General features: G+C 43.9%; 1 protein-coding gene across 1 annotated transcript in view; it reads left to right on the top strand.

Moving 5' to 3' along the window:
- Positions 1 to 215: 215 nt before the first annotated feature.
- The window catches only part of LOC126637184 (sorting nexin-2-like), a gene marked incomplete at its 5' end in the record, with an annotated part of 61,773 nt that continues 39,251 nt past the window's right edge, over positions 216 to 22,737 (top strand). Inside the window, 5 exons of the mRNA XM_050310176.1 lie at positions 216 to 389; positions 1,522 to 1,588; positions 2,871 to 2,914; positions 3,007 to 3,148; positions 13,372 to 13,450. Of these exons, the coding sequence (XP_050166133.1) occupies positions 216 to 389; positions 1,522 to 1,588; positions 2,871 to 2,914; positions 3,007 to 3,148; positions 13,372 to 13,450 (506 nt within the window). The remainder of the gene's footprint in view (positions 390 to 1,521; positions 1,589 to 2,870; positions 2,915 to 3,006; positions 3,149 to 13,371; positions 13,451 to 22,737) is intronic.

Raw genomic sequence — 22,737 nt, 5'->3', positions numbered from 1 at the left:
ATACTTAATTTTACTTTAACCTGTTATTCACTAGAAACTCTGTTGTCACCTCTTGTTTTACCAACCTATTTAGAGAAATTATCTGAGAAATTGAGGTTATTTATAAATTATCTTCATAAACATATGTATTATCACTTTTTAATGTGCGTGCTTGATATTTTTTTGTGGTGCACATCTATCTCTATGGAACAATATCTTTTTTGTGAACTCAAAATCTTTATCTAGAAGCTACAGAAGAAGTTTCATTGGACAGTCCAATGAGGGATGCAGTGCTTTCACCAGAACCTACTCCTGGAATCACTAGTGTAACACCTACTACATTAGTAGCTCCCAGAATGGAATTGAAAAGTGTAACACCCCCTGTGATTTTTGATCGATCCAGAGAAGAGGTACTGTGAAAATTTTTAATTTATATTTGACAACTGTGAAAATGTCTTTTTGTGTGTGTGTGTGTTTGCAGGTTTTGGTTTTTTTTAATGCAGTTCCTAACTTACAGGAGCATTCTTTGGTAAAGGGAAGTATGCAAGAGAACAACTATTCTGTTTGTGTTTAATATGTATTTGACTCAATATCATGAGTGTTCATTGCTCAGGTAATGAGAGATTTATAGTATGAGGAGTAACATGCTCCATTCCTACAGGATAGGTATTGTAAAAGTGTGTGAAGGGAACAAGTGTTGAGCTACATGTTAAAGATGTGTATCAATTCATACTAGCATGTTACAGGTTTTAACTCAGATTTCTGAAGCTGCTGTTAATAAGGAAATTGAGGAAACTTTTATCATTATTCTGCATACTAACAAACAGCTGAGGCTATTTACATTTGTCATTCCATTCAAAGTCTGTGCATTGGCAAATGCCATTCATTCTAGAATATGCTCTTAGAAAACATCACTGATGATGACTGGCCTGGGACTTGATGATGGCTGCTTTCCCAGATACCCTAAGTTGACATTTCATTTAGATTTTCTTCCTCTTCAACCTTGGCACACTGTTCTGTCATGGCCTTTCTTAACTACTTGTGTTCTATCAAACTTATGTATGTTGCATGAAAGATTAGGAAATTCTGTTATCACACAGCTCAGGCAAGTATCTGAAAATTCTATAGTTGTTCCTTTCCCCATCCCCAACTCTTCAACCTCAGATACCATTAATAATGAGGGATATATCTGTCTTTTGAGTAGAAGCTTATAGAAACATTGCAAGTGAAAGCATTTTTGAACCCCTGTGCCTGCTGGGATTGGAGGAGATAAAATGAGCATTTCCCCAATATAAATGTTTACTAAAACTCTGAGGCCAACAAGTCTGAAGAAGAAGTTGCCACACTAAAAAGTTTTCAGGAAGGCTCAAAATTAAAAACCAAGATGTGAAATTATGTTCACTTAAATTGGATAGTGGATCTAGAAGAGCTTTTTATTCATTGAGACATACTGACTCTTCCTTCACATATATCCTTATCTTTGTACCAATATGTAGTCTGAATGCACATTAACTTATTAAATATGGCATACATTTTTTCTAGATTGAAGAGGAAGCAAATGGAGATTTGCTTGATATAGAAATCAGTGTGTCAGACCCAGAGAAAGTTGGTAAGTTACTTGAACAGATGTCCCAGTTTAAGTGAGACAAGGGTCTTTTGCTGAGGATGGATTAGGAGGAAAAGACCCAAACTTCTCTTTCTAAGCAATTATAAATCCAAAATTAAGAGACTCCTATTGAAGGAAAACAAATTATGGAAAAGGGAAAATAACAGCCCTTTATTAAAAGGTATGTGTGTATTAACAGGAATACGAAAAAAACAAGTAAAATAACCAAGCAATACTCCTATACCCACCAATAATCCCCTTCAAGAACAAAACCGATAAACTGGCAAAAGGAAGATTAAACAGTTCGATTTTTGCACCCTTTGATGCAGTTCCAACCACAGTCAGCAGGGGGCACCATCGGGTCACTGGAGATGCAAAATTTGTAATGTCCTGTACCAGTCACCAGGTGGCGCTGTTAGGGTACTGAAGGAGCAGAACTTGTAGTGTCCTATTGTAGTCACCAGGTGGCGCTGTTGGATCACTGGAGGAGCAGAACTTGTAATGTCCAGTGCCCGTCACCGGGCGGCGCTGTGGGATCCCTAGTCACCGCCCCGTGGGATGGGAAAAAAAAAAAGGTACTCTCCAGGTATATCGGAGGGAAGAAAAAAACAAACCAAAAACCAAAAAAAAAACTCGGTTCCTCTTCCCTTCCCACACTGGGAGAGAGGGAATGGGAGGAGGAGGGAAGGAGGAAAAAAACCAGCAATAAAAGAGAAAGTTCTCCCAATGGAAGAAAACTCACGAACTTCAGCAGATTAGGATTAGCTTTAAGCAGGGCCTGCAGCCAGCAACAGCTGAGAAGAGAACAGCAGCAAACTCCCCTCCAACAGGAAGAAAGAAGAAAACTGGGCAGCTCTGCAGCTTGCAGCAGGTCCTGACCTCACCGGCACACACACCAGCCACACCTCCCCACCTCCTTCCAGCCACACACCAACCCCCCACAATTCCTCCCCCTTCGTTGTCAAGGAGACTAAGTTCAGCCATTAGTGGATGGACCGATTCCTTTGTTCACCTAATGGCCCATATACAGAGCACAAACACACGGCAGGGGGAAGGGGAAGAAAAATTCCTTACTAAAATCAGAACTATGACAACAGATTAAATAATGTTAGACTGTCTTACTTCTTAGAGGCTATTCTGAAATTTTAGTATAATTCCTTATTCAGTTATCTTTTGATGTTTTTAACATGTAAATAAAAGCTATTTAATGTGTATTTTCGGAAAAAAAGTGTGTGGAGGGATTAAAGTAACTTGCCTTAAGATAAGTATTTTTATTTTCTTACAGGGGATGGCATGAATGCTTATATGGCATACAGAGTAACAACAAAGGTAACTAGTGCAACAAATATATTTCCAAATAACTTTATATCACAACTGAGTAGTGTATCAGGAAGTCATAACTAAAATGACTTTTTTTTTAGACATCCCTTTCCATGTTTCACAAAAATGCATTCTCTGTTAAAAGAAGATTCAGTGATTTTCTTGGCTTGCACAGCAAATTAGCAATGAAGTACATACATATTGGTTACATTGTGCCTCCCGCTCCAGAAAAAAGTATTGTAGGTAAGTCTACTTTCTGCAAGGTTGAATGTATGCATGTGATTTCAGTACGATAATATAAGTGAAATATTTTAATACCAATTGTGCTTGTGAAATAAATATTTATGGAACTTGGTCAAATGGTGGGACTTACTGTTATGTAAGCAAGTTCCGGGTGTGACTTAAGGTCCTAGTGCAGAGACTGGCTATGGATAACTTGGGAACACTCACAGACAGTAGGACCTTTCTCTAAAGAGCACAGAGCTCCCATTTTAAACTTAAACTACCAACCCTTCAGTACTTGGGCAGTATTTAGTCCCATATAAAAATATATAGTCCACATGTTTATAAGTTTGGAGAGAAGAAGGAAAAATATAGTTATCTAGGCTGATTTAAAATGAAGCAGCTTAAAGCAGAGAGTTGACAAACCAACTGAAAGTAGGTGACATGCATTTACACTACTCTCACAGTTATTGTACTTTACTTTTTAAGTCTGAAATCTTAATATGAAAAGTCCTGCTGTTGTGATTTAACCCTGGTAGGTAACTAAGCACCACACAGCTGCTCACTTCTCCCCCTGCCGAGAAAACTCATGGGTTGAGATGATAAAGACAATTTAATAAAAAAAGGAAGGAACAAAAACCTAACACATAAATAAAACCAAAACCTAGATAAAGAAATTATGCAAAACCCCCAAATTGCTCACTACCAGCTGACCAATGCCCAGCCAGTCCCTGAGTAACAGCAGCCCTGGAAACACACCCCACCCCCTCACCAGTTTGTATTCCTAAGAGTGATGTCATATGGTATGGAATATCCCTTTGGTCAGTTGGGGTCAGCTGTCCCAGCTGTGTCCCCTCCCAACCTGTTGTGGACTCCCAGCCTACTCACTGTCAGGGCAGTGTGAAACAGAGGAGGCCTTGACTCTGTGTAAGCCCTTCTCAGCAATAAATAAAACAGTGCATTATCAACACTGTTTTCATCACAAATTTAAAACATAGTACCATATGAGTTGCTATGAAGAAAACTGACTCCATCCTAACCAGACCCAGTACAATCTCCTTATTTCATATTGTTTACATCTGTCCCAGTTTAAATGAGACAAGGGTCTTTTGCTGAGGATGAGTTAGGAGAAAAGACCCAAACTTCTCTCTCTACACAATTATAAATCCAAAATTAAGAGACTCCAATTGAAGGAAAAAAACAAATTATGGAAAAGGAAAAATAACAACCCTTTATTAAAAGGTATGTGTGTATTAACAGAAACACGAAAAAAACCCAAGTAAAACAACCAAACAATACTCCTATACCCACAAATAATCCCCTTCAAAAACAAACCAATAAACAGGCAAAAGGAAAAGTAAACAGTTCAATTTTTGTGCCCTTTGGTGCAACTCCAACCACAGTCAATAGGGGGCGCCGTTGGGTCACTGGAGATGCAAAACTTATAATGTCCTGTACCGTTCACCAGGTGGCGATGTTGGATCACTGGAGATGCAGAACTTGTCTTGTAGCCAACCACCAGGGTATGCCGGAGAAACCAATCCAGCCAAGAAAAAACTGGGCCTTCCCTCCCTTCCCACACACCGGGAAAGGGGAGAGGGAGAGGGGGAAGGAAAAAAACCCAGCAACAAAGTTCTCTCAATGAAAAAAAATGAAACTCATGATCTTCATCTGGTCGGAATTCGCTTCAGGCAGGGCTGGTAGCTAGCAACAGCTGAGCAGAGAGCAGTAGCAAACTCCCCCTCTGACGTTGTGCTGCAGCCCACCAAAAAACTCCTCCTCCCCCATTGCCCAGGAGAGGAGAGAAAAAGGTAAACATTAACCTTTCGTCTGCTCCGTTTCCTAGGAGACTAATTTCTCAACCATTAGTGAGGGAGCTAGGTCTTTTTGTTCACCTAAGTACTTATCTGATAGCTCTTGATGGCTTCTACTACTGGGGGAAGGGAAAGAAAAAATTCCTTGCTTAGCTGAACCATGACATACTCAGGTAGCACACTATTCCATTCATTATTAACTACAACCACCCTTCCCATCCTTTGACATACATGCAGATATCACTCAGTCTATGGACCATCCCTATAAAAAGTCCATAAAATGCCTATAAAAAAGTCCATTGGAGTTTATTTACTCCATGCCTTTGGGATCTGTCTATTATGGTGATCACTCAGGACAGGCAGGATGGTGTGCTGTGTTGGAATGTTGTGTAACAAAACCAGCTCAGTTTGCATCACTGCTGCACTTGCGTGGTTCATCGTGAGATCCATTCTTCATTGGTTCGTGTGATTCCTGCTGTAATACCTTGGACATATGGCAGCCCCAGCAGTGGTGACATACAGCATCATAAAACACTGGCATCATACAGAAAGCCCACAACAAAGGGATCTTCCAAGAGGATAGGCAGGGTAGATAGCTGTTCAATCTTCTCTGTACTCAAGGCAGCTATACCAAAAGCCCATCTTGAAGTACCTTCTCCTGAGAAGTCTATGCAGAGGATGTATGTACCCTCCTGGCCCGTCACAATAGCATGCTTTTGCCACTCATTCCCAGTTAGGATTACCTTAGTCTCCAACACAGACAGTTGTTTAAATTCCCCTATCATTCCAGAAATACAGATAAGTTGTGCTCCTTTGTAACCTGGTGGTATTAGGATACACTGTGCACTGGTGACAACCACAGCCTTATACTCCTTTGAGTCTGGTGTGCCAGGCCACTGAACCCACCCAGTCCAGTAAACCCAGTTGTCACTTTCCTTCACCTGGTTGGAGGCAGGGCCTATTTATTTCTGGTTGGAATATTTATTACTTGATTTCTGCAACTGCAAACCAGAAGTCCCTTCATCAGAGCCAGAAGTAAGATCAGTTCTTCTACTCTGCCCAATAGAAACTGAAGCAGTGATTTTCCTCTATGGATGACTTTAGGCTGTTGTGGGCAAAACAGACTCAACTTGAGGTATTTAACTTAATTTTAAAAAATTAGTTACTGATTCTGGTATTGGGATGTCGTGATTTAGGAATGGTATTCCCCAATTCAGTGCTTCCACTGAAACCCCACTGGCATTTGCTTCCCCTCCCCAGTTGGAAGCACAAAAGGCAAACATCATGGGTTGAGATAAGAACAATTTTCTGGAAACAGCAATTAGATAAGAAAATGAAAAGTAGCAGCAACAATACTAATAACAGAAGTGTACAAAGAGACAGTGATTTACATGCATAATGCTCACTAAGCCCAGGACAATGAAAAACAATGGCAGACAGATCCCACCCATTGCTTTCAATATGTTTTTTAACAGTCCATTGTACTGTTCAACTTTCCCAGAGGCTGGTGCATGATAGGGGATATACCCACTAAATACTGTGCTCTCTGGCTCAGGTGTCTATGAGACTACTTTTGAAATGAGTCCCATTGTCTGACACAATTCTTTCTGGGGTGCCATGTCACCAGAGAACTTGTTTTTCAAGGCCTACAATGGTGTTCTGGGCAGTGGCATGAGACACGGGGTACATCTTCAACCATCCAATGGTTGTAAGCATGTTGCGCTTGCCTTGGTGGGTTTGTGGGAGTGTGATGCAATTGATCTGCCAGTCCTCCACATATTTATATTTTGACCATCACCCCCCATACCACAGGGGCTTTACCTGCTTGGCCTGCTTGATTGCAGCACATGTTTCACAGTTCTGGATAAGCTGGGAGACAGTGTCCATGGTTAAGTCCACGCCTCAGTCATGAACCCATCTGTATGTTGCATCTCTTCCCTGATGACCTGAGGCATCATGGGCCTACTGAGCCAGAAATAATTCACCCTAATGTTGCCAGTCCAGACCCACCTGAGACACTTTAATCTTGGCAGCTTGATCCACCTGTCCACTGTTGCAATGTTCTTCAGTAGCCTGACTCTTGGATATATGTGCATCTACATGACATACCTTTATAGCCAACTTGTCTACCCGGGCAACAGTGTCTTGCCACAGTTCAGCAGCCCAGATAGGTTTACCTCTGCACTACCACTTGGTTTTTTTCCATCATGCCAACCACCCCCAGAGAGCATTTGCTACCATCCATGAGTCAGTGTAGAGGTAGAGCACTGACCATTTCTCTTGTTCAGTGATATCTAAATGGCTTTCAGCTCTGCAACCTGACTTGATCCACCTTGTCCCTCAATAGCTTCTGATTCTGAAGCAGCTCAAACCCCTTCATAGGCTGCAGGTATCTCTTTTTCAGTTGGGGTGTAACAGACCTTGGTTCCTTGGGATCCCTGACTCCAGAACCCCAGAGGTCATCCTTGAGTCTCCTCTGGTGCTTTCTGCCAGAGGTTCCAGGAAGGACCATTCTCCCTGGCTGCAATGTAAAGCATATTTTTCACATCTTGTCCTGTCCTGACTGGCCCTAGGGCTGCTGTATGAACAATCTCCTGTTTAATTTGTTCAAAATCTTGTTGTTGTTCAGGACTGCACTTGAAATCCTTCATCTTCCATGTCACATAACTGAGAGGGCTTGCAATTTGATTGTACTCTGGAATATGCATCCTTACAAAAAACCACAGCACCTTGCTAGTGGGTGGGGAAATAGCTGCTATTTTCTTGACCATGTCCATTGGAATCTTACAATGTACATTGTGCCATTTTTTTCCTAAAAACTGAATTTCCTGGGCAAGTCCCTTGTCTTGACTTTGTTTTATGGCAAAACCAGCCTTCAGGAGGATCTGGATTATCCTCTCCCCTTTCTCAAAAACTTCCACTGCTGTGTTGCCCCATATGATGATGCCATCAATGCATTGCAAGTGTTCTGGAGCCTCACCCTGTTCCAGTGCAGTCTGGATCAGTCCATGGCACATAGTGGGGCTGTGTTTACACCCCTGGGGCAGTCAGTTCCAGGGGTACTGGATGCCCCTCCAGGTGGAAGCAAAGCGTGGTCTGCACTCCGGTGCTAAAGGAATGGAGAAAAACATATTAGCAATGTCAGTGGTGGCACCACTTGCCTGCTTTGGACTCCAGTTCATACTGAAGTTGCAGCATGTCTGGCGCAGCTGCACTCAGCACTCAGTGGTGCTGTGACCTCATTCAGGCCACACTAGTCTACTCTCAGTCTCGACTCTCCATTGGATTTATGCACTGGCCATATAGGACTATTAAAGGGTAAGTGAGTCTTGCTGACCCCTCCCAGGCTCTCCAGTTCACAAATCATCTCATGGATGGGGGTCACGGAGCCCTGGTTGGTGCAGTATTGTTACCAGGGCACTGTTGTGGTAGCAATTGGTACCTGTTATTCTTCAACCCTCAGCACTCCCCCAGCAGAAGGGTCCTCTGAGAGGCCAGGCAAGGTATTCAGCTGTCTCATTTTCTCTGTCTCCACAGCAGCTGTTCCAAAAGCCCAATTATGCCCTTTTGGGTCCTTGAAATACCCTCTCCTGAGGTAATCTATGCCAAGGATACACGGGGCCTCTGGGCTAGTCAAAATGGGGTGTTTTTGCTATTCCTTCCCAGTCAAGCTCACTTCAGCTTCCAGTACAGTCAGCTGTTGGGATCCCCCTGTCACCCCATGTGGGGGAGCCCAGCTGGTTCTGGGTTCTCTGTAAACTGAAATACTGAAGATGGAACTTCTTACACCTGGCAGAGGATTAACCACGGACAGTAGGACTGTAACACAGAGTGGGTTTCCTGTTAGAATATTAACCTGTTGTGTTAAGACATGTGGTTGTATGTCCAATCATAAGTTGTTATGATAGTGGTAAACCAATGCTGTGTGTACATGTGTCACCCACATCTGTATAAAGGTAACTGCACTGTTGCAATAAAAAAAGCTGGTATCCTAAAACCCATGTCACCTCCCGCCTCGACTGCGACAACCCCAGAAATAGAGATGGATTCTGCCCCTACATATCTTGATGGCGTAAGAGTAGACTGTGCACTGGTGCCAACTAAAGCCTTATATTCTTGTGGATCTGATGTGTGCCAACTAAAGCCTTATACTCTTGTGGTTCTGATGTGCCAGGCCATCGGATCCACACAGTCCAATAGATCCGATTGTCCCTTTCCTCCACCTGGCTGGAGGCAGGGCCTCTCTAGCTCTGGTAATAGTTCCTGTTGCTCACTTTTTTTTCAATATGAACTGGAGGTCTCTTTAAGAGGATTGGAAGTAACATCAACCCTCATATTCTGTCTGAGACCTTGCCCACTGGAAACTGGAGTGGCATTTATCCTTGAAGAATTTTCTCTCAACTTATGCACCCGTGCTGCTAGGGCAGAGGTGGATTTTCCATCCCACTTCCTCATGTCCTCTCCATGGTCATGCAGGTAAAACCACAGGTTACCTCGTGGTGTGTACCCTTTCTCTCGAGCAGGGGGGCGCTTGCTCCCAATAGCAGAGACTCTGGTCCATACTGGCAGGGCATGGGACATTTCCTCTCTAACTTGCTCAAGTCTTTTGAATCTGTCTGCAGTCTTGGACAGTCTTTCCACAGCCGAGGCACAGGTCAGTAAGGAGGAAAAGAGATGATCTTCATATTGCCTGAGTCGGGTAGTCACCTGAAGCACTGTTTTTCTCCTTCTTTCATAGACATTAATGCCAATGAGTTGGCATATGACAATGGCGTGTTCCGTACAAACTTCCGTCACATGGATTGTGTACACTGGACCTCATCTGGATCTCGTTATTTGAATTCCTGTAGATTATCCCCATCACAGCTAATTGTCTCAGGTAATGGATGCCTTTCTCCATGGCATTCTGCTTGCTTGGGTTCAGTATTAGATCATCATTGAGACAATATCTTTCTCTCACACTTGACACGAGTCATCTCCAGAGGCTGAGAGATTCTGTCCTCTTGCCAATCCCCTGTCAATGTCTGCATCCTGGGACACATATCCCAGTTTCTTGGCTTCACTACCATCTAGTTTCATATTGTGGACCGTGATATCCCATCATCAGAGCAGCCAGGTCATCAGGGGCTAACCCAACTGTTGGCTGAAATATTTTTGTATATCTTGCATATCTTGCAGCTCACCCAGGGATAGGGATTGGGTGATTATCTCTGGCCCTTCCTCTTCCTCTTCCTCCTCTTGTGAGGGCCCTACTTCCTCTTTATCCCACACTAAGCGAACTGATTTTGTCTTGGATTTCTTCTTCTGTATAGGGGTGACATCTACCGGCATGGGTTGTTCCTCTGGTTCGGCTTCAGTTTGAGTGGACACGCTTCCTATTGGTCTACTTTCCTTCTCCTTCCCCTGAGGGTGCTGTCTAGTACCGAGCAGTGTCCAATAAATAGTAGCCAGTGTCCAGCACACTGCAATAAGTTGCTCCTCCCTGGAGTTGCCACAGTATTTTCCTTGCAAATATTCTGTCACTTTATCAGGGTCCTGTAGTTGTTCAGGGATGAACTTCCAAACTATTGGAGTGGAGAATTTCCCCAAAAACTGGCCCATTTTCTCCCACATTCCATGCCACTCATGACTATCCACCCTCATGGCAGATCTCTGAAAGATCTCCCTAGAAATCTATTTCTTGACTCTAAACATGGTATGAACCACACTGAGGATACCTGGCAGACTTAGTAACAATAGCATGCTTTCCTTAACATCCAAAGGGAATTCAAAATTCTCAAAAACTGTTGTAACAGGCTTGAAGGAGGAAAAGGGGGGTGAAAGGCTGGGGAAAATCATCCTCCCCTGTTCCCCCCAGAGGCTGGATATGATTATTAATGAATTCCCAAAGGCAGCATCCAAGGCCAGGGCAGGAAATCAACACTGAATACACATCCCAAATGACCCTCATTGCCCTTGATGTTATCATATCATAAACTGATATCCCACAGTACAACAACAAAGCAATCCTGATCCCTCTCCCTGCTCTGAAAAAGATCCCCACAAGGAGCACATACAGAAATATATACAGGGTTAGGTACCACACCCACATGAACAGACCAAGCAGCATTGTGACCAGTGGCTCTGTACCTAATACAGCAAATGCTAAGATCAAATTTGTTCCCAACCCTCTTTGGGCAGATCTGTTGTTATCAGAACCCTTTGTGCCCTAAGTTGGGTGCCAATTAAGGCTGTCATGGGTTAGGAATGGTATTCTCCAATTTAGTGTTCCCACTGAAACTGCACCAAGCACTTGCTCCCCATCCCCCTGCAATTGGAAGCACAACAGGTAAAGATCATGGTTTGAGATAGCAACAATTTACTGGAAACAGCAATGAGATAAGAAAGTGAACAGTAACAGAAACAATACTAGTAAGAACAGTGTACAAAGAGAAGTTCATTGTTCTGGTTTCAGCCAGGATAGAGTTAATTTCTTCTCAGTAGCTGTTACAGTGCTGTGTTTTGGATTTGGAATGAGAATGTTGTTGATAGCACACTGATGCTTTGGCTTTTTGCTAAGTGGTGTTTATCCTGTCAAGGACATTTTTCTTGTCTCATGCTCTGCCAGCGAGGAGCTTCACAAAAGAAATTTAGAGGAAGCATAGTCTGGACAGGTGACCCAAACTGACCAAAGGGATATTCCACATTATAGAACGTCATGCCCAGTATATAAACTGGGGGGAGTTTCCCTGGAAAAGGTGTCAATATGGGTTCAGGAATGGGGTGGGTCTGGCATTGGTTGGTGGGTGGTGAGCAATTGCATTGTGCATCACTTGTTTTTCCCTTTTTATTATTATTTACCATTATTTTTATATTTTACTTTATTTTCAATTATTAAACTGTTCTTAACATACAAGTTTTACATTGATTCTTCTCCCCATTCCACCTGGGTAGAGGGAGAGAGAGGGGTTGCTTAGTGCTTAATTTCCAGCTGAGCTTAAACCACAACAAGTGATTTACATGCAAAATGCTCACCAACCCCAGGGCAATCAAAACCAGTGGCAGACAGACTCTCTGACTGCCATGCTTTCTCCCAACCAGAAAGAACCCCCTTTCTTCTCAGAACTGAGAGAGAATATCTTTTCCCTGCCCCAGGCAATGACATAAGATGGTATTGAAAAACACAAATTTTGGCCACACCTCCTTCTGCTGATGTGGGCTGAAACCAGGACATGGGGGGGAGAAGAAGACAAACACTTAAGGAAAGCACTTTCCCTCCCCCTTTCCCAGGCTCAACTTCAGTGCAGACACTTCTTGTCCCCCCTTCATAGTCTTGACTCCCCTTGTTATCGGTGCATTTTACACTCAGTTCCTTTACAGTGAGGCCACAGATGGTGCAGGAGGTTGGGGTCAGGACATAGGGGTTTCTTTCTGCCACTCCTTGTTCCATACCCTTATCTTCTACTGTTCTTTTCTTCTACTCATTTCTTCTGCTCCTGCATGGGTTCTTCCACAGGCTGCAGTCCCTTCAGGGACGTACCTGCTCCAGCTGTTGCCTAAAATTAGCGCTTAAAAGAAACCTCTAGGATTCAATTTGTGAGTTTTAGAAGGCAGGCATTCTTTTCTTATGGTGTGCTAGAATGATTCCAGCATGCCAAGTGCATTTTGGCAAACTGATTCCCAGGGCACCCGGTGTGCTGGAATTTTAGGCAACACAGTGTGGAGTTTCCCCTACTGCTCTGGCCTTGTTTCTTTTTTCCCTTGATATTTATTGCCCTTTTAAAAATTTCTTTTCATAGAGGAACCAGTAACTCCTCTGGCTAAGCTTTGGCCTGTGATGGGTACATTGTTAAGCTGTTTGAAACCAGCTGTGACCGGGCATAAGATAGCATCTGACCTCCTTCCACAGATATCACCCCTGCAGGGCCTGCCACCCTGCCCTCCAAAGCTTTGACATTTATACCCAATGCATTAATTAAAAAGAAAACCTAAAAAACAACCCAAAACAAAAAAAAAATCCTCCACACTTATTTTTAGCAATAAAAAAGTGAAAAACACTAGAATAAAATTATTAATTATGAGCATGCCAAGCAATATACTTATAAACTATATTTATTTTCTTGTTCTGCTTTATTAGAATAACTGTTTTCTTCAGAGCACAAGTGACCAGTGAAACTGTGACCTTTATTTAGATTGTCTTCATAAATGCAAATTCAACTCCTTTTTTGATAACTTTGATCACAACAGATGTATTACATGAAATTGCTTATTTCATAGATGTTTCCCACAAAAGTGCGCAGCATGCAGTGTTTGTGTTCTTTGTACTCCTATGTGGTGCTTTCCACTGTAATGTGGCTAAAATTAGCTGAACCTAATCTTCTAATCATGTCAGTTATGCTAATGATTTCTTTATGATAACATAAAGTCAATATGATGCACTTTTCTTCCAAGGCATGACCAAGGTTAAAGTAGGCAAGGAAGATTCTTCATCTGCTGAATTCATAGAAAAAAGAAGAGCAGCATTGGAAAGGTAATGTATGTATGTAACTAAAACTTGTTTAGCATCAAAATGAATTTTAATATACTACATGGGCTCTGTAACTGGGATCTGAACTATCTGTACTAAGGTGGATTCTGGAGTCAGTATGCAAGTTCACAATTTTTGTGTAGAAATGGAATAATTTCCATTAGTAATAGGAAATATAGACTTGTCAATGGGGAAAAATATAGTTACCTGTTTTCAAACAGGTCACTTGTTAAAATTGAGGTTCCAGAGATCCAGTAAGCAAAACTTTCTTCATCAACTTAAACATTGTACTTTTAAGGTATTAAATCACTTCAGTGAAACTATTTCATATAACACTGACTGTTGGGCAGGGGGAAGGATGAAAGAAAACTTTAGTCAGTTGGAATTATAGAATAGTGGAATCATAGAATGGTTTGGGTTGGAAGGGACCTTAAAGATCATCTAGTTCCAACCCTCTGCCATGGGCAGGGACATCTTCCACTAGACCAGGTTGCTCAAAGCCCCATCCAGCCTGGCCTTGAACACTTTCAGGGATGGGGCATTGTCAAGAGCAGAGTGGGAGCTTCAGTTTATTAGAGAAGCCCTCCCATTGAGTCACAGGATGCAGAAAGGACCCCCTTGTTTTCTAAACTCCTTCTCAGAGAGGAGTCTGGGTGCAGCTGAATCCAATCTTAGCCCCAGACTTTGTCAACAGTTTATGTCTAAAAGCTTATACAGGTGTAGTGGAACCTTTATACAACTTTGTCCTGCAGGATTAAGGATGGAAAACCAGATATATTTATATAAAAATAAATGGTTTATTATGATAATGAGTAGACAAAAGATCTTAATCAGAATTATTTACTATACAGTATAGGTAGCTATAACTGCTAGTATAGTATAGTGCACTATTTTTTAAGCAGTATTGAAGCAAGTATACTAAAGCAATGATATTGAAGTAATTATATTAAAGCAATTGTATTAAAGCTAGCAAAACCAATTATTAAGTTGGCAAATCTCTTTTACTCAGCCTCGAGGAGTCTCTCAAGAGAGAAATGTCCACACACACTCCAAGAAGGTGTACGTTAGAAGACCCTGCCATTAAAAAGTGGGATTGGGCTTTTATAGTAAAAAGTGAATGACTGTCAGTCATATGTCTCCAGACCAACTGTGTCAGCTGAGCAACCTTTAGATAAATTATCAGTAGTATCACTTGTTTGTTTGTTTATCAGGTACTTTGCCAGGTCTGCCATATCTTCACCTCACTATATGATGTTTAACTTTGGGATTGATGAGTCCGGCTGTTCTCAGCACTCTTCAACACCAAAAGCAGCATGGCATCCCCTTCTCCATTCACCACTGATAGCTTTGTAAATACGGTATTGTTCCATTTATTTTCCCCCTACTCCAGACAGAGCATCCTGCTACAGGCATCCACAGATTGTCTGGGCAACCTACTCCAGTGTCTCGCCCCTCTCACAGTAAAGAATTTCTTCCTAATATCTAATCTAAACCTACCCTCCTTCAATTTGAAGGCATTCCCCCTTGTCCTATTACTACATGCCCTTGTAAAAAGTCCTTCTTCAGTTTTCTTGTAGTCCCCATTAGGTACTGGAAGGCTTCTATATGGTCTTCCCAGTGTATTCTCTTCTCCAGGCTGCACAACCCCATCTCTCAATCTGTCTTTATAGAAGAGGTGTTCCAGCCCTCTAATCATCTTTGTGGCCCTCTGGACCTGCTCCATCTGGTCCATGTCATTCTTGTGTTGAGGACTCCAGACCTGGATGCAGTGCTCCAGGTTGGGTCTCACCAAGGCAGAGTAGAGGGGGAGAATCACCTCCTTTGACCTGCTGGCCATGCCTCTTATGATGCAGCCTATGATTGGCTTGCTGGGCTGCAAGTGTGCATTGCCAGGTCATGTCAAGCTTTTCATCCACCAACATCCCCCAGACCTTCTCCTCAGGACTGCTCTCAATCCATTCTCCACCCAACCTGTATTTGTGCTTGGGATTGCCCTGACCCATGTGCAGAACTTGCACTTCAACTTGTTGAACTTAATGAGGTTTGCTTAGGCCCACTCATCAAGCCTATCAAGGTCCCTCTGTATGGCAGCCCTTTGCTCCAACATGTTGACTTTACCACACAGCTTGGTATCATTGGCAACCTTGTTGACGGTGCACTGAATCCCACTGTCCATGTTGATGACAAAGACCTTAAATAGTGCCAGTTCCAATATGGACCCCTGAGGAACACCACTTGTCACTGGACTCCTCTTGGACATTGAGCCATTGACCACAATTCTTTCAGTGTGTCCATCCAGTCAATTACTGATCCACTAAGTGGTCCATCCATCAAATCAATGTCTATCCATGAAATCCATGTCTCCAGTTTAGAGACAAGGATGTCGTGTGGGGCAGTGTCAAATGTTTCATACAAGTCCAGGTAGATGATGACAGTCGCTCTTCCCTCATCCACCATCGCTGTAATCCTGTCGTAGAAAACCACCAAATTTTTCAGTCATGATTTGCCCTTAGTGAAGCCATGGTGGCTGTCACCAAGCACTTCCTTCTTTTCCATGTGCCTTACCATCATTTCCAGAAGGATCTGCTCCATGAATTTACCACACACTGACTGTCCTGTAGTTCTCCAGGTCTTTCTTTTTTCCCCTTTTTAAAAATCAGGGTTATGTTTCCCCTTTTCCAGTCAGCGGTAATTTCACCCAACTGCCACCACTTCTCAGATATGATGGATAGTGGTTTAGCCACTTCCTCTGCCAGTTCCCTCAGGACCTGCAGATGCATCTCTTCAGGTCCCATTGACTTGTGCACCTTCAGGTTCCTTAGATGGTCTCAAACTGAATCCTCTTCTACGATGGGCAGTTCTTCATTCTCCCAGTCTCTACTTTTCCCTTCTGCAACTCAGGTGGTGTGGCTAGAACACTTGCCTGTGAAGACAGGCAAAAAAGTCATTCAGTACCTCAGCTTTCTCCATGTTCATGGTAACCAAGACTCCCATTTCCTTCTGGAGAGGTGTCTCAGTTTAACGAGACAGAAATGTTTCGTTAGGAGTGTGGGATATGGGAAAAAACCAAGCTCTCCCTCTGAGGAATTATAACTTCAAAATCAAGAGTTTCCAGTCAAAAGACGTGGAAAAGAAAAAAATAACAGCTCTTTACTAAAGAATATATATATGTATATAGGTAACACAACAAAAAACCCAAGCAACAATCCTGTAAGACAACTTCTACAGAAAACAATTAAGTCCTTTTTGCCTTTTGGCTCAGTTATAACCACACCCAGCAGGGGCACTGTTGGGCCTCCGGAGGAGTGTAGGCTGAAGTTGCTCTCAGATGGTGGTCGGCAGATGGCGCTGTTGGGCTCCAGTGGCCACCTCATCCGCTGGGGGGAGGAGGGGTGAGCATTCGAGTGGGAGAGCGGCTGGGTGAGTCCAAAGCACCCACACGGAGGGGAGTGGGCAGCTGGGTTGGTCCAAGGCACATCCCAGGAGGCGCGGGAGGCACCCCCATGGAGGGGGCGTGGGCTGCTATTGGCACGGGAAAGGAAAATGGGGGGAAGGGTGGTTTAATCCTGTGGACTCATGCCGTCGAAGGCGGGCTCTGGCCAGAACCCTCTTTTTTGCTGATGGGAGTAGGCTGCTGCCAGCACGGGGAAAGAGGAGGGGGAAGGCCAAGTGCCAGCAGGGACTCTCCTCCTGACCTCCTCCGCCAGACGAGTAATCCCAAGAAGCCCAACCGAACCCCTTCAGCCCCACCTTGCGTGTCTCCCAAAAAAACCAAAACAACCCCCAAAAACCAAGCACCTCACAGCCAAAAGCTGCCAGTCCCCCCTTCCCTCTCTCTCTGCAGCTACCACTTGTGCCAAAACCACACAGCAAAAATCTACCTTCCCCCCTTGCCTCGGGGAGATGAAAACAAAGGTGTTCTGCTTCTTGCAGAGAGAAGTAATTAGCATTTCAGTGGGACAGTCATTAGGGTCTAAGCCAGGCAAACACTAAAATCTGAAAATCACCCCACCCCAGCCAGGAGGTTAGTGTGCAAAAATTCACCAGAACCTAATGAAAAAGAAACTATAACAAGAGGGCCCACATTTTCCCTATTCCTTCTATCACCAGTGTACTTCATGTCCCTGGATAGATTTAATTTTATCGGGGTTTTAGCTTTCCTAACCTGATCCGTGGCTGCTTGGACAATCCCTCTGAATTTCTCCCAGGCTATCTGTCCTTGTTTCTACCCTCTCTAGTCTATGTTTTCATGTTTGAGTTTGTCCAGGAGATACTTGTTTATCCATGCAGGCCTCCTGGCACTTTTACCTGACTTCCTGAGCTTGGAGGAGGTGATCCTTGAACATTAACCAGTTTTCTTGGGGTCCTCTTCCCTCCAGGGATTTATCCCAAGGTACTCTATCAAGCAGATCCCTGAAGAGGCCAAAGTTTGCTCTCCTGTAAAACAGCTTTCTCATGACTTATAGTGCATTAGTGTGACTAGCTGTGTTTTGGTGTAAGAGATAACAGATATCTGTCACCCACCACTGGCATACAACTTATATTGTTCACATACCTTTGCTGTGGAAAGGTGTTACAAGACTATATTAGATCACTCAGTTCTAATCAGTAAATGTAGGTATGTAAGATATTTAATGAATACAGATGAAATAGTAGTCAATACTCTATGATCTACTACGCTTAAAGTTAGTATGGGATACAAAGATAATGCATAATCTTACTATACATGTCTAAATGTTACATGCATGCAAAAAAAGTCACTTAGCAACTCATCGATGCCTGGTGTCAGGTAAGGGATCTCTCAAAGGGTAACCTTGAGAGGCGTCCCTACTCAAGGGGAGATCACTGCCACACAACCAACTGCTATGGAGGGAGAGCTCAACAGACCCTGCTGGCTGCATATATTGATAGCATCAAGTGGTTGACTCATAGTCAGATTTTTCTACTGTGTTTTTGCAGTGTCAGGCACTTATCAGCCCAGTCTGCAACCAAACCGATTTTGTGGTTTTGGTACTGTGTTCTCACTGATAGCCTTGCACAATAGGATTAGTTTTGGTTAGACCTACTCACTGAGCATCTGCCTGGACCAAAGTTCAGTTAGTTCAAACAGGAGAAGTGCACCCATTACAAAGTGTTCTGTCACTGATGTGCTGCATCATCCCTTCCTGTTATCATGTGTTGCGGTAACTCTGCTACATAAAAAGAATGCAGGAGATTGTAATATTGTTAAATTAACCACGTGTCCAAGATGGTGATTTTAAACCTTTGCGTAACCCTTCTTGTTCCCATAAACCCCTCACTGTACCTGTGGAATGTCTGAGAGATAACTAGAAACTCATCTATTGGTTGTTAACCCCTTGTCATGATTGGTCACCCTGGGATCCCTCCAAAAGGTACTTAAACCGTTGTTAGATCAATAAAGGCTCTCTTCGCTCTCTCTTCGCTACTGGACTCCCTGCGTGCTGTGTGGTCTCTGTCTCCTGACATAGTGGCCTCCGCCGCCTGTCCCTGCCACGAGGGACAGGCGGCGGGGAGGTAATCTCAGCCCTGGAAACCTTCACAGAGCGACCGGGAGGGACCCTCTGGAAACCCCCCCAAAAACTGCAACAATCATGGCCAGTAAAGATTTTTGAGAAGAACTAGTAAATCTTCTATAACTTATGGGTATATCATCATCATGGCTAGGCTTCGCGAACGAAGATTTGAGAAGGGCTCTACCCAGGCTTGCTACAAGCGCACTGATGGTTAAAAAGGCCAATGCGAGATAGACAAGTCTGGTTGCAGAAGGCACAGCAGAAAGACTCCCTAGGTGATATCGACAAGATGCGATTCTTTCTGCATTGTCTTTTCTCCTCAAGAGTGATCCTGCGTGTGTTCTCAAAGGAAGCAGCAGCATTATAGATACTGTGTCTCCAGGCCTCCCGATTGGAGGCCATGGTAGACCAATGGTGATGATAAATATGACCAAGGGTGAAAGATTGTTTCAGGGAGTCCTTGTATCTCCTCTTCGGGGCTCCTCTCTTGCGGCAGCCAGTGGCAAGTTCCCCATAGAGCACAATCTTAGGGAGGCAGTAGTCCCGCATCCTGGAGACGTGCCCTGCCCAACGCAGCTGTGTTCTCAGCAGCATGGCCTCAATGCTCGTGACTGCTGCCTGTTCAAGGACAGATGTGTTGGTCACATAATCCGTCCAGTGGATCTTTAGGTGTCGCGGTCGAGGCAGGACAAATGACACGAACCCTCTTGGAACCAGAAACTGGAACCCCTTATTGCACACCGCAACAGGTTTTATACACTTTTTAGGCTACACATGTTAACTCTTTATTAGTCTTCTAGTTAGATAAATAACCTCCCATTGGTAATTGATGACATTGTGTCATTCTGCGAACTGCACATGTCAGCCAACTATGACTCAGCTTATTTTACCGGAAAACCATATTGTTACATCTTCTGGGTCCGTGCATGTTCCCCTGCCTTATGCTAAAAGTTCCTATTTAGTTTTATCTCTTCCAGGATCTCCCAGGCCAGCTGGGGGAAACCTACCACAATTCCCCCTGTTTTTGTATTAAAGAAAGTGCCAATGAGCGTCATCCATTGCAGGGCCCCTTGAAATTATCAAGGCACTTAAGCCCCTGCCGATAGGTCCCCAAGCATCCAGAGGGACTTTATGAACCCCCATAGTGGAAATGGTTACTGTTGAGGTGGTGGATACATCCATCTCGGTTGCTCCCTTTGTCCCTCCTGATAACTGGTCACATAGGTCTGCGGTCGCTGGAAGTGCTGGGTAAACTGGTTGATCGGGGCAGGTGCCTCGTGCTCGTTTTACCATTTCCCGACAACACATGTCCATCAGCATGATAAATCGACTGACAGTGCCTAGCAAAATACCCCATTTTCCCACATCTAATAATGGGCAGTCTTCATGAGCGAAGACCCAGGGAAGGTCTTTACACCTTCCAACCTGCTCATTGGATTTTTTAGGTGAGACACAGTGTGCGCGGAACTGAGCCCGCTCTTTAATCCTAAGGTTCATCTGCCCGGGCCAAGCAAGCTTGGACGGTGGCAGCGAGGTCCTCAGGACGTAGATGGATTGCCTCTTTACAGGGTTAACGAGCTCCATCAGCCCGGGGAGTGTCCCTGACTGGGAATCAAACCCGGGCCTCGGCAGTGACAGCGCCGCGCCCTTACCACTAGACCACTAGGGGATCCCTCCCACATCTAAGGCAAGTTGTTATTGCTGACTGCGTGGGTGTGTTTTTCTTTGATTTCTGGGAGCATTCAATTTTTCGGTGTCCCTTTTTACTGCAAGAGCCGCATTTATGTTCTGTGGTGGTAACCGCAGCCATGGCAGTAGCCAATGCAGTCATCTTGTGTTCCACTGATCCTACTTTTGAAGACATCTGAATCATATCATCAAACGAGGGATTCCCAGGAAGGGCATCTATGATCTTCTGACAGTCTGCATTGGCACTGTCTCTTGCTAATTGTTTCACTAGGGCCTCAGTAGGCAAACAACAGCAGTGGCGTGAGCTCCAAGTTCAATCTCCCTGGCTCCAGGTGAGAAAGCTCGGTTACTGCAGGAGAAAATTGCAGAAGCCGGGTGGTACCACAGTAAGACCGAAGATGGAGGCAAGGTGGGGCCTCCCCCCTTCGGTTCAGCAGGCAAACAGCAGCAGTGGCACTGGCCACCGCAACAGGCGAGCACCGAAGGCGAGCAGGGTGGTTCCCGGGTTAACTTCGCTGCTTCTCCTTTTAGTCTTCTGCAAATCACTGATAGGGGTTCGCACGGCAGCAAAGTCCAGATCTTTTTCGCTGCTTATTCTCTTCGTTCTTCCTCCGATGATCATGTAAGGGGTAACCAAATGTTGGGGTCAAGGCAGGACAAACGACATGAACCCTCTTGGAACCAAAAACTCGAACCTTTTATTGCACGCCGCAACAGGTTTTATACACTTTTTAGGTTATACATGTTAACTCTTTATTGGTCTTCAAGTTAGATAAATAACCTCCCATTGGTAATTGATGACATTATGTCATTCTGCTAACTGTGCATGTCAGCCAACTGACTCAGCTTATTTTACTGGACAACCATATTGTTACATTTTCCGGGTCAGTGCATGTTGCCCTGCCTTATGCTAAAAGTTCCTACTTAGTTTTATCTCTTCCAGGATCCCCCATGCCAGCTGGGGGAAACCTACCACATTTAGGATTGTACAGAGGAAGCGCTGATGGAAGCGTTCTAAGAGACACAAGTGGTGGTGGTAAATGACCCATGATTTAGACTTATATAAAAGAGTAGACAATACAATGGTTCTGTAAACCCTGATCTTTGTACTTTTCTTCAGGTGTTTGTTTTGCCAAACTCTTTTATGGAGTTTACCGAAAGCTCTGTTATGCCTGTTGTCCATTTCTTCATCAATCTTACCGTCCGAGATGATGCTTCCCAGGCAATTAAATTGCTGGACTGATTTGAGCTCTGTTTCGTCAATGATGATATGGGGATGATGGAAGACTTCCTGAGGTGCAGGCTGATAGAAAACTTCTGTTTTCTTCAAGCTGACTTCCAGCCCAAAAAAGTTCAGCAGCCTCTGCAAAGCAGGATGTTAAACGCTGCAGAGCTACTTCTGTGTGGGTGACAAGAGCGTCATCATCAGCATAAAGCAGCTCACGGATAAGATGATTTAAGGTCTTAGTGTGGGCCTTCAGTCGCCTTCGGTTGAAAAGGTTTCCATCGGTATGATATCGGATGTAGATACCATTTTCTTCATTGACGTCAGCCGCAGCCCTTTGGAGCATCATGCTGAAAAAGACTGTGAATAAAGTTGGTACAAGAACGCAGCCTTGCTTCACACCATTGGCTATTGGAAAGGGCTCAGAAAGTGCATCGCCATATCTGACTTGACCGTGCTGGTCCTCATGAAGCGAGATGATCATTTTAAGGAACTTGGGGGGACATCCTAAACATTCCAAAATCTGCCGCAGACCTTTTCTGCTCACAGTATTGAAAGCCTTGGTGAGATCAACAAAGGTTACATAGAGTCCTTTGTTCTGTTCCCTACACTTCTCTTGCAGTTCTCTGAGAACAAATACCATGTCTGTTGTACCCCTGTTGGCTCGGAAACCACACTGGTTTTCAGGTAGAAGTTCTTCTGCTATAGTGGGTATTAATCTGTTCAAAAGAATTCTTGCAAGGATTTTACCAGCAATGGAGAGTAGAGTAATACCTTGGTAATTTGAACAATCTGCTTTATCTCCTTTCTTCTTGTACAAGGTGACAATGACTGCGTCACGA

The sequence above is a fragment of the Myiozetetes cayanensis genome, unplaced genomic scaffold (genome assembly GCF_022539395.1).
Source record: "Myiozetetes cayanensis isolate MyiCay16 unplaced genomic scaffold, myiCay2020 scf149, whole genome shotgun sequence".
NCBI classification, from domain to species: Eukaryota; Metazoa; Chordata; class Aves; order Passeriformes; family Tyrannidae; genus Myiozetetes; species Myiozetetes cayanensis.
Note: the sequence above shows the minus strand (reverse complement) of the source record. Positions and strands in the feature narration are given on the sequence as shown.